Here is a 12,931-nt window from a genome sequence, read left to right on the forward strand (position 1 = left end):
CATTATCTGTGTATTAAACACTATGAATATAACTTCTAGTAGAAGCATGTATGGGTGATTTGATTTTTCGTAACTTGTTTCCTGTATTTAGATGACCTTTGAATTCTGTTGTGTAGCACAATAACATGTTGTACATAGTTGACCTAATGAGAGCTGAGAGCCCTTCAGTGATTTGTCAGAATATCAATACATTTCTTAGACTAGGCATCACCTGTGACATAGGGGATAGTGTCACTCTTCCTTCGACAAATTTGGAACATATTGTGTGTGTGTTGTGGTATGACTGGGGATCACACCCAGGGCTTCACACAAGTTAGAGAAGTATTCTACCAGTAAATTATTGACCACCAGCACTTTGGTGGAGTAATATTTAGATTTTGTATTCTAATTTTCTTTGTATTAATTCAGCAATATCTACTTACCTTTTATATTTTCAAATCCTCCATAAAGTTAAATTTACAGTTATATGTATATATTTTTGTTCTCTCATTATGTTTTTCTCTTTTCCAATGAGGAATATTTGCCTTTATTTCTTTTTCATATTAAGACCTTTCCAAGCTATAAACAGAACACATGAGATCAATTCATAAAAGTTTCTATTTATAGATTTAAATGTTTATATGTATAGACACATGTATATATACATATATATATATATAGTAGAGCTGATAGATGTTTACATTTAATTTTTCAAGCTAATAATTTGAATTGTTTTATTTGCTATTATTTTGATAATTTCTCTCTTTCTTCCTTTTATTACCAGGTTGGACATACTAAAGTCACCTTTTTAGAGCCAAGAATACTGTTCAGTAATAGTCCTCAAGGTTTAACTACTTGGAGGAAAGCCATTCTTCATAATATAGGGCAAAACCATGCTTATTTCAAGGTAATGCAGAATTCTTGTCTCTTCTTATTTGGATCAAATTATAGAATGATTTGAATCAATTTGTTCCAAATATACTGCAAGGGTAATACTTTGCTATTTAGCAATTGATTCAAAGAAGTGATCAAGTTATTATAAGTAGATTTTCTGAGTACATTTTGTCAAGTTTGTTCCACTTTCCCAACTTATAATTTTCCCTTTTTTTCGTATCATTTTATTTTATTAAAAGAAAAAAAGCAAACAATGTTTTAAATATAATTACTAAGTAATGTTATGCTGCGTAGTCAATTATGCCTTTTCTTTTCTTTTCACTTTGTATTCACGACTGTCATGGTAGCAACAAGGTCTAGATGGAAGTAATTAGTTGTAGTTCAAATGATATAGTCAAATCCTATTGCAAAATCACCTCATGTCTTATGCTCAGTGAGCCTCTTTGTAGATAGTACTATAGATGCTTCCCTGTAAAGCTTTTGATATAATTCCTTTGTAAACAGTGTAGCAACTTACCAATTTTTAATTACAGGTTTGTGATCAAAGCCTTTTGCCTACCATTAATATTGTTCCATCAGAAGGAATAATCCCATTTGGGGGAATAACTGTTCTTAATATCTCCTCTACACCCACCGTGGCTGAAAAATTTGATACGAGAGCAAAGGTATATTTGTTCATTCTTTCTCTTTGCATTTGTATATGTAAGTGTATATATATTTACAGATATGTGTCTATGTGTATATATGTAATATTTTATAAATATTTACAATAATGAGAACAATAAAATAATTACATTTGTTATTAGAAAATGTACTTATTTCATCAATAATAATGGAATTTTGAAGTACAAAAGTAAGTTAATTTTTTAAAAAAATTTGAATTAAACTAAATATGTAGGTTTTAGAGGTCTAAAAGTAGCAACTATACCTGTTATATAAAAAACAATTGATAACAGGACTTGGACAGAAGTTTCTGAAATTTTATTTTCAAGAAATCTGATAGCTGAAGATTCCTCTAAGTTGAAGTGAATACCTACCAATCAACATGAGGTACTTTGACATAAAATTGAATGATTTGACACATCCTCACTGTTCTCATAAAAACAGATGAATTTTTCTCCATGGTATTAGGGAAATTAGGAAAAAGTAGTAATGGGTTTGCAGTAGACATTCAGATCCTCTGACTTTTAGCATCTTTCTCTTTCCTCTACCGTGATGTTCCCTGGGCCTTAGGTGTAAGGGTTGTGTTGCAGATAGACTCCCATGATCAGATGTTCTCTATATTTTAACCAATTATAAATTTTTATAATAGTCTCCATCTACTACAAAATAGCTTTTAAAAATGAAGAGTGAAATATATTTATCTCTGAGTTTGAGCCTAAATATTTAGAAAGGACTTAGAATTGTTCTGGTTTAGGAAAGTGACCATAGTGGGTTGTTCTCTAGAGTCTATGACATTTCCATACTTGGATAGTTGGTTTGGTTCCCAGTACCAGACATGAATTCTTTCCATTAAGTGGGTCTTAAGTCAGTCACCCCTAATACAATAGTACCACTGTGCACTACTGGGGATATTTCCAGTCAGGCCATTGTGGTATGTAGGCATCACAGCTGGGTAGGACTGCTGTTTGGTTCTCTTTTTTGTAGCTTGTATAGCACCTTGCAATAAGTATGAGAGCTAGTCCCCAGGGGGAGGCTTCCTGGTCAGGTCCAACTAAATTCCTTCAGTGCTATAACCAAAATGCACGGTATCTTCAGCAACCAAATCTTACTGTCAAGTTTTGGAGGGCAACCATGTTGTTTTGGAAGTTTTGTAGACTCCATTCAACAACAACTCAAAGGGAATTTTACCCTGCTTGGATCTAGGTTTCTGTTATATTGTCTTTGTTTCCTGAGGAGAGCATTAGCATTATCATATATGTGATATATATTACTATATATATATATATATATCTCACATGTAATAATCTGTATGAGAACATGCATATGTACATATATATATTTGAGTGTGGGTGTATAGTATGTGTACTTCAATGCACATATGTAAAATGATTCTCTATGGCTTTTACCTCTGCTCTTTCCGTCCCTCTGTATTGCCCACTCCCTGCCTCAGTTAGAACCCACCCCTCTAATTTTTCCATTTTCTCTATCAGAGCACCTTTGTCCGAGTCTCTCTCTCTCCCTAGACAGAACTCGTTGTCCCTTTCCCCTACTCCTGCATGGTCCCATTAGACATTCTTGTTCTTTGAAGTTATTTGATTTTTGTTTACTATCTTAATCTTCTTGTTGAAGACTCAATATTCAGGCAGGCTATAGGTCAGGTTTAATTATGCATTCAAATATATGGACCCCCAAAGAGAAAACATTGACCCTTCTGAATGTTAATTTTCTGTATTTTGAAATTAAGTTTCTTGAGAGAGTTATACCATAGTATACCAAATATTTAAAAAGAACATAGTATAATTAAGTATTACATTAGTTCTAAACAACAATTTTGACTTGTATTTGCGGATACTGTGTCTGTTAGCATATTTCTATGGAATAAAGTATTTATCATTCAACCATACTTTTGTTATTTTGAGTAATCTGTTGTAATTTGATAAGAAAAAATGAGTTACAGAGAATTATAGTCAGGTCTAGTCAAATACACATTACTCTCCCATTCCAATTCATAAGCTATTTGATTTCTAATGGTTGAAAACTAAGTTTGCAAGCAGTATCAATTTGCCAAAGAAGAAAAGTACTAATAACTGTCATAATATATTAAGAATATGTATACACACATACATTCATACACACACATATATGCATATATATATATAATTTGCATTATAAAGTGCCATATGAGGGGGCATGGGATTTTTCATCTATATATGATTATATTTTAATATAATATTTACCAGATTTTCTATTTCTCTTAAATAAGGTTGCTATTCACCATGCAAATGTTATAGATCTTAGGATTGGTGGATCTGTTGAAATTGCTGATGTTGAAATCTTACCTGTGAGTATGCCCCTTGCTCCTTTGCTTAATTTATGGGTGTGATGGTGACGTGTCCCTCGTCAGTCCATTAATGTTTATAGATACCTGTCTGTGTAGTAATTTTGCATATATTAGTTAATACATGTAATATAAATGTAACCGATGAAGCAGGATACTGAAATTTTTAAGAAGAAAACATTGAACTTAGGTGTGAGAAAACTGTCAGTAGTATTAAAATGGTGTCATTATGTTCTCTCCTTCATAAGAGATGATCCTTCACCTATAACCGTCTGAAGTATTGGTTTAATTTATTTGGTTAGGTTTTATGACAAAAAAGCGTTCGTTGTCTTTAACTGAATATTGTGTTTCTAATATTGATTTAGGTTGTATGAAACTATACTGGATTTTTTATCACTGTTACATAAAGATTATTTATATGAACATACTATGATTAGTCTTCATTTCATTGTTCTTCCATCTATTTATTTCTGGCTCTTGTTACTGTTACCACTGTTGCCATGTCAGGTCATATTCTTAGGTACAAAGCTTCCTGGAATGTAGTATTTGTTCATGTTTTTCTTCACAAGTCAATTCCTTTTATTTTGCATCCTTTTATTCCCTGTTTATTTGTTTTCATAAAATTTATTTATTTCTTTTATGTATATGAGTGCCCTATCCACATATATGGCCTTATCCCAGAAGAGAGCATCAGATCCCACTATAGATGATTGTGAGCCACCATGTGGTTGCTGGGAATTTAATTCAGGACCTCTGGAAGAACAGCCAGTGCTCTTATCTGCTGAACCATCTCTCTAGTCCCCATGAGATAATTTCTAAAATATCATATTACATTTATTTTTTTGCTCCATTTTTCAGTGTGCTGTAAATTGTATTATGATATGTAAAAGGTTCATCTAATGAGTATATCTAATGAATATAGATTCCTCACATAGTCTTGATTCTGACCTATACTGACATCAGTTTTTCAAATTATTATCTATACATAAATAGTACTTGTTCTACAATTGATATTGTGCATACTCACTGACACACATATATTCACGCAGACGCACACACAGGCAAACAGACAGTCGTACACACACACACGTACATATACACACCTTTTTTTTTAAAACAGTGCTCGAAAGGATATGTTCTGATCCATTTACCCAAAGAAGCCTTTATTAGGCATTGACAAAAAGTCCTTCATATTCTTCCATTGTGACATTTGTAAGATATTATCAATTTCTTATACTCTGAGAGCCCTTTTACCATAAGCTATTATTTTATTATTTTAGATTCTTCGCAACTTTTTTCTTGCAATTGTTTCCCCATTATTTGGTACCATTATTATGCTAAATTATAAAATACATTGATTATATAACTTAACTGGCTGCCACAGTACCTCAGTGTCAGTCTGTACTTTAATTGTACAACAAAAATTCAATGTCAGGCCTTAGTTTCTGATTCCTATTGTTTGTTCAGTGATAAAAGCCTGAGATCCATAGATCAACAGGCATCCAGCTTATTTAAAACTGTGGTGATTATTGAAGATGAAGAGCCAGAGGGGATGGAGGGCACCAAGAAAACAAGGGCCTCTAAATCAACATGATCAACATAGAACTCACAGAGACCTAGGCAACATGCACCATGGAGGCCTGTATTGTTCTGCAGCAGGTCCTTTGCATATGTGTCTTGGTTTTCAGTTTGTTGGTTTTATTGGATTCTTTAGTGTGTGAACAAGCGGACCTCTGTTTCTTGTGCTTGTTCCTTGGCTTTTATATTTCTGATTGCTTTGCCCAATTCTAATGTTTTTGGCTTACTATAATTTAATTGTATTTTATTTTTTCCTATAGAATTCATTTTATTATCTAATGGGAAGCAGAAGTGGGGTAAATCCAGATTGGAGGGGACATGCAGAAGAATTCATAGGAGCATAAAAAAGGGAAACCATAATCAGGATGTGTTGTGTGTGAAAAATATTACATTTCATTAAAAGGGAAAATGAAAAATTCAATACTACCTTTCCTTTTCATATAGTATACTCTTTGGGAAACATTGAACATTGAGGATTTTATTACTCTATTTTCTCATTCAAAGTCCGTTTTGGGGCACACATTACACATTACTATTAATAGAATAAGTTATATTACTTTATTTGTATTTATCAGTAAGCCGTTATTATTTTAAAATTTAGATTTATAGCTCTTTCTTAAAAATAATTTACTCTCCAATTTTGGTGATTGTAACATTCACTAGGCTAATGTTGAAGGATTAAAAATTATATACCAGCTTTGACTTTTTATGAAAATCTTTTCTAAGTAATAGTGGTAACAACAACAATAGTAATATGACATCATAGAAATGCATTTAAGAACTTTGTAGTAAGAGGTAGGTGCAACACTAATTTTGTTTGCTAATAACAATTATGAATTTTAATTAAAAGAGCATATAATCAAGGAATAAGAAAAGTAGTGTGTATATGTTTAGAAAACATCAAAATTTATTAATTTTCTACTATTTTGTATGAAATAGGTTGATATTTTAAATGAAACAATTGTCTTTGATAGTAATAAAATATTTTACACAGTATTACAAAACTGTTGTTACTGTGTCGTTTTAATGGTCTGCGTGCTTCATTTGCTAAGGAATTGATCTTATAGTAACTCTATAATGAGGTCCCTTGCAGAAGTTTGTGAGTGAGTCACATACTTGGTATATGAACAGGAGTTCATCATGTACACTCAGTAAGCATCTAGTGCCCATACAGACATGGATACACACAAGGACAAAAAGACATGTGCTTGTCTTTGAAAATGAATCCTGTTCTTAAATATAAGAATCAGGTATCTGAACAGATGCTGTGATGTCACCAGGAAGGTAAGCATAAGGAATAAATCACCCTTACCACAGTGTAATTAATTGTGGTTTATTTGAGCTTTTGAGATTACTATATTTTGGAGAAAGGGCTTCCTGGCAGTAGAGACACCATGATTAAGGTTGAAATATCTAGTGTTAGTTTGAAATTCAAAATCAAAGCTTACTGAAATAGTGTTTTAGAATGAGCAAAGAACTTAGATGAAGCTAGAATATGGGACACTGAAGGACTTGGAAAACTTTGAGTACTGCCAAAGAACTTGAACCTTGTCCTGTTGATGGTAGGGAATATAAATGAGGGAGTTTGTGACTCATTTATTGAAGGGAAGAATTTTTGAAAATAAAAATATAGAAACTATATTGCATTTGACTACATACTATTATCAAACAGATACAATCTAGTAAAGAGGTTGAAGAACAGGTTTATCGGGTTTTGGCATTTTACATATAGTATATAGGGAAGAGAAAGATAAAAGTTTTATAGAGATACATTTGGGAGTTAATCACCTTGACAAATATCAAAATGCAAATTTGACTATACATATTTGTAAAACATTGTTCTACTTTCTAATTTTTATTTCCTTTTTTGATTTTAGAATGTATTTAATTTCAGTGGCACCTATGTTGGCACTACAGAAGTTATTCCATTTTTAATAAAAAACAAAGGTGTGACACGGGCCAAAGTGGAGTTTAATCTAAAAGACTTTCCACTTTTTGCAATGGATTTTAAGGGAAATGCAGGTATATGTTTTATACTGCAATAATATAAAGTAAAGTAGCTTTAAATTATCTAAGGTATAATCGTTAAAAACATATGACAATGGCAGTTCAGTTATGTTATATTTGTTATGATTTTATTACTTTAAATATGTTGTATTATTCGAACACTTTGATATAATGATACATAGTTGTTTTTATTAATTAGCTTCATATAGCAATTATGGCATATAAATGATTATGCTATAACTGAAAATATAATTGTTAATTTTATATTCTCAAAATTATATGCAGTCTTCCCTCTTTGTTTACTCATGTCAGGAGTCATTATATTTATTTTGGCTTAAATGAATATATACTTTTTATGTGTTTATTGTTTCTTTTTTTTTAATTCAGAAGTTAGTAACTAATCCTCCTCCACAAAGTATATTCTTCCAGTTGGCTTAGTTACTTCTCCATCAGTAAGTAGCTGGTAAATTCCAATTTAGACTAAACATTAGACTAAATATATAAGGTAACTAAGACTTCTTCTGTGATCTTAAGAAGTGAAAAGTAAGGTTATCTGTTAGAATCTCAGCAACAAGTAGATGAATCACTGAAAGGGTTTAACTAGATCTTAGAAAATGAATTGTGTGTGGAGTCTAGAGCAGTATGAAAAGAAACAGAAAGTGAGTGGAAGCTGCTGTTATCTCTAATCCTGAAGGAACAAGAGGAAAAAGTATATTGACAATCTAGGAGAAGATGATATTATGGACAACAACACAGCTTATTAAGTACTACAGTGACAAAGCAATGCAGCCTTTGGTAGAACTGCAACCAAGACTTGTGAAAGAGTAAAAGGATAAATATTTGACTTTTTCTCACTGCCTGCTTTGGACTGTTTTTGCTGGTGCTTTCTGTGGTGGAACTTAGTCAGGAGAAGTAGCAAGGAAGCTTGACTTATTGTTTTGGAGAAGTCAAGATAAAGCAAAGAAATATGAATATTAGGTCAAGGTGATAAATGGTGGCTACCTATAACAATAAGTAAGTCAAAAATCAGTTTTTACCATATGACATGACTAATAATGCAAGACAGTTCCTCCTATTGTATTAAAGCAATATACATTGTTGAGAACCTAGTCCAGACTCAGTTATCAGAACATTGATACTTATTACACATCTTAAGGAATTGAAAGAATATGAACAAGGATATATGTGGAGGAATGGGAGTAAAGTCCTAGTAAGGAGTTACTGTGATTTGTAATTGGAACATGAGGCCAAATTTATGAAGGTGCTTTGCAGATTCTTTTTATTTTATGAGCCAGGCTTGTAGCCTGGCTGGTTTGGAATTCCCTCTGTAGATGAGGCTAGTCTTGAAGAGAGCCGTCTGTCTCTGCCTCTCAGGTATTGGGATTAAAGCCTTTGTGGACTTTTATCTTAGACGTAAGAAGTACAATTACAGCATTTACATGCAGGCAATGGCATAATTAGACTTGGGTTTTTCTTATGGAGTTCAATTGATAAGGTGCTGGGAGGAAGATAGGGAGATAGATACAGTAGCCACAAGACTGAAAAGTGGTGATAGCTGTGGATGCAATTGGAAGGAAGAGAGTACAAATACAGAGAAAAAAGGAATTATCTGACCTGATGATACAGTAGATGCATGTATTGAGGATGAGGGGGGAACTTCCAGTCATTTCTGAATTTTGATTCTAAGATTCAGGTAGTTGAGAGTTCAGTTATAAGAAGAAAATGTTATAGTCAGATCATAATTAATTAGGCACTCTGTGTTTGAATATCTCATTTAGTTGTCCAAGACAATTTAGAGTAGACTGTTAGGAATCTACATGAAATCTATGTTCATTTATTAAAATACATATGCTGAACCAAGTATTAGCCTTTTGACACTTTATCATGGGTACCCATGCCTCTTTGTTCCATTACTCAATTCTTCTTGACAATTTTTGGCAAGCTGCCTGCCAAAGTGCTTTTCTTATAGTTGGCTTGCCTCTCGTTCAAGACTCTCTTCAAGGACACTAAGTTATCATTTCAAATGCATTTCTGTTTTCAACCATTTCTCCTTATACCTGTTCCACAGAGAATTGCATTCAAAGATTTGATCACATTTCTCTATTTAAAAAGCTCTATCAGTTTCCTTTTATCAATAGCAGGGTTTCAGAGCAACAGGCTGCACAAAGTAAACAAAGCACATTAGTTGATTTTAATAGGTAGTAACAATGAAACACTTTTAAAAACCATTCTGAAAATTTATTTTATAAATATTTTAAGAGATAAATGACTATATTTTTCACCTTATTGCTTTCCAACAAAATTCTTTAAATAGTATTTGATAGAGTGACTTGGGGAAAGTAATGTTTACATACATTTATGTACAACTTGACCTTTTCATTATAGTTTCTGGTCAGTGTAGTCACCATAGACTGTGTTTTGAAGCCATACTATATCATACATCTCAATAGCACTGAATTTGCATTCTCCTAGAATAATATACACCCTTTCTCAATGCTCCTTGTAGTCTTACTGTCTTTTTAAACTTGTTGCATCTTCTTGTGTCCTATGGGTAATTGGTAGTCTCATTTGAACTGTTAAGTAGATGGAAATCTACTTGTTTTTTTTTTTAACTTTACTAAGAAAATAGCCAGATCTACCAGTGAATTCTGGTGTTAACATGTTGTTTTTCAGATTGTTGGAGGAAATCTTGCATTGGCACCTGCCCATCTCTTCCTTCAAATGCTGTTAGGAGAGTCTTGGCGGCTTGGTCCAATCTTTGCTGTGGCTGCCTGTGTACTTGGGGGTTTTTCTTGGTCTGCCATCTCTTAGGTCCCCTCAGCACTGGAGTCTCTCAGATCCTCTCCACCCTGGAGTAGGCTGTGGTGGTAGATCTAAGGACCCCACAGATGGAAAGAAGTGCTTGGGGGGCGAGTTAATTGTTTTGTATATCAGCCTTCTGTTCAATGTGGGGTTTATAAAGATCTGTTCTCATTGTGTAGGCTGCCATTATATCTTTTTGACCTTGTCTTTTGCTTTACAGAAGTTTGTCAGTTTTAGGAGGTCCCATTTATTAATTGTTGCTCTCAGTCTATGTGTTATTGGGGTTTTATTTAGTAAGTGATCTCCTGTGTCATTGCGTTTAAGTGTACTTTGCACTTTCTCTTCTATTAAGTTTAGTGTGGTTGGTTTTATGTTGAGGTCTTTAATCCATCTGGACATGAGTTTTGTGCATGGTGACAGATATGGATCTATTTTCATTCTTCATGTTGATATCCAGTTATGCCAGCACCATTTATTAAATATGCTTTCTTTTTCCATTTTATATTTTTTGCTTCTTTGTCAAAAATCAGGTGTTCATAGGTGGGGGGATTGATATCTGGATCTTTGATTGAGTTCCATTGGTACTCCTGTCTTTCTTTTATACGAATACCATGCTGTTTTAAGTACTATATAACTCCACAGTAGAGTTTGAAATCAGGGATTGTGATTCCTCCAGAAATTATTGTTTTGGCTATCATGAGTTTTTTGCTTTTCCATATGAAGTTGAGTATTGTTCTTTTGGAGTCTGTGAAGAATTTTGATGGATTTTGATGGACATTGCATTGAATCTCTAGATTACTTTTGGTAAGATTGCTATTTTACTATGGTAATTCTATATACCTAAGAGTGATGTGTGATTCCATTCTATATGCTATGAATATGTTTTTTGCCATTGCTTAATAAAGAAGCTGGTTTTCGCCAATGGCTCAACAGAAGATTGCCAGGCTGTAAAAGATATAGAGAAAGAGTAGGCCGAGTCAGTGAGACACCATATAATCACCGCATGAGACAGTTGTGCCGGAACCTTGCCAGGGAGGCAAAGTCACTTGGTTCTAGATAGATTAATAGAAATGGATAAGAGCTAGCTAAATGGACACTTAAGGTATTGGCCAAACATTATTGTAAATAATATAGTTTCTGTGTGTTTATTTCAAGTCTGAACAACCAAGAACGAACGATAAGGTAAAAGCATGGGGAATCTTTCCATTTGCTGGTGTCTTTTTCAGTTTCTTTCTTCAAAGATTTAAAGTTCTTGTCGTACAGGTCTTCACTTGTTTGGTCAGAGTTACTCTAACATATTTTATGCTATTTGTGGCTATTGTGAAGGGTGATGTTTCTCTGATTTCTTTCTCAGCCAATTTATCATCTGTGTAAAAGAGGGCTATTGATTTTTTTTGAGTTAATCTTGTATCCTGCCACATTACAGAAAGTGTTCATGAGATGAAGTTCCTTGGTATAATATTTGGGGTTACTTATGAAACTATCATATCATCAGCAAATAGCGAGAGTTTGACTGCTTCTTTTACAACTTTTTATTCCCTTGATCTCCTTTTGTTGTCTTACTTCTCTAGCTAATACCTCAAGAACCATATTGAATAGATATGTAGAGAGTGGACAACCTTGTCTTACTCCTGATTTCAGTGCGATCAATTTGAATTTATCTCCATTTAGTTTGATGTTGGCTATTTGCCTGCTGTATATTGCCTTTATTATGTTTAAGTATGTTCCATGGTGGATGATTTTTGTGATGTGTTCTTGGAATAGGTTTACCAGTATTTATTGAATATTTTTGCATCAATGTTCATGAGTGGGATTGGTTTGTAATTCTCTTTCTCAGTAATGTCTTTGTGTTGTTTGGGTATCAGGGTAATTGCAGCCTCATAAAAAGAGTTTGGCAATGTTCCTTCTGTTTCTATTTTGTGAAACAATTTGAGGAGTATTGGTATTAGTTTTTCTTTGAAAATCTTGTAGAATACTACGCTGAAACCATTTCGTCCTGGGCTTTTTTTGGTTCGGAAGATTTTGATGACTCTATTTCTTTAGCAGTTATAGATCTATTGAATTTGCTTATCTGGTCTTGATTTAATTTTTGGAACGTGGTATTTATAAAGAAATTGTCCATTTCTTTAAAATTTTTCAATTTTGTGGAGTATAGGTTTTCAAAATATGTCCTGATGATTCTCTGAATTTTCCCCATGTTTGTAGTTATGTTACACTTTTTGTTTCTGATTTTGTTAATTTGGATATTCTCTCTGTGCCTTTTGGTTAGTTTGGATTAAGGTTTGTCTATTTTGTTGATTTTCTTTAAGAACCAAGAACCAACTCTTTGTCTCATAAATTCTTTGTATTGTTTCTTTGTTTCTATTTTGTTGATTTTAGCTCTCAATTTGATTATTTCCTGCTGTCTAGTCTTCTTGAGTAACGTTGCTTGTTTTTGTTCTAGAGTTCTCAGATGTTCTGTTAACTCACTAGTGTGAATTTTTTCCGTTTGTTTATGTAGACATTTAATCCTATGAGCGTTCCTCTTAACACTGCTTTCATTGTGTCCCATAAATTTTGGTATGTTGTGTGGTCATTTTTGTTGAATTTTAGGAGGTCTTTAATTTTTTTTCTTTATTTCTTCCTGGATTTATTTGTGACTCAGGTGAGCATTGTTTATTTTCCATGTGT

General features: G+C 33.1%; 1 protein-coding gene across 1 annotated transcript in view; it reads left to right on the forward strand.

The window, feature by feature from the left end:
* Cfap47 (cilia and flagella associated protein 47) overlaps positions 1 to 12,931 on the forward strand; it is a 274,541-nt gene that overhangs the window by 48,661 nt on the left and 212,949 nt on the right. The window contains exons 17-20 of the mRNA XM_048427634.3: positions 764 to 886; positions 1,407 to 1,538; positions 3,800 to 3,877; positions 7,330 to 7,474. Of these exons, the coding sequence (XP_048283591.3) occupies positions 764 to 886; positions 1,407 to 1,538; positions 3,800 to 3,877; positions 7,330 to 7,474 (478 nt within the window). The remainder of the gene's footprint in view (positions 1 to 763; positions 887 to 1,406; positions 1,539 to 3,799; positions 3,878 to 7,329; positions 7,475 to 12,931) is intronic.

Source organism: Myodes glareolus, chromosome X, assembly GCF_982192425.1.
Source record: "Myodes glareolus chromosome X, mMyoGla1.1, whole genome shotgun sequence".
NCBI lineage: Eukaryota > Metazoa > Chordata > Mammalia > Rodentia > Cricetidae > Myodes > Myodes glareolus.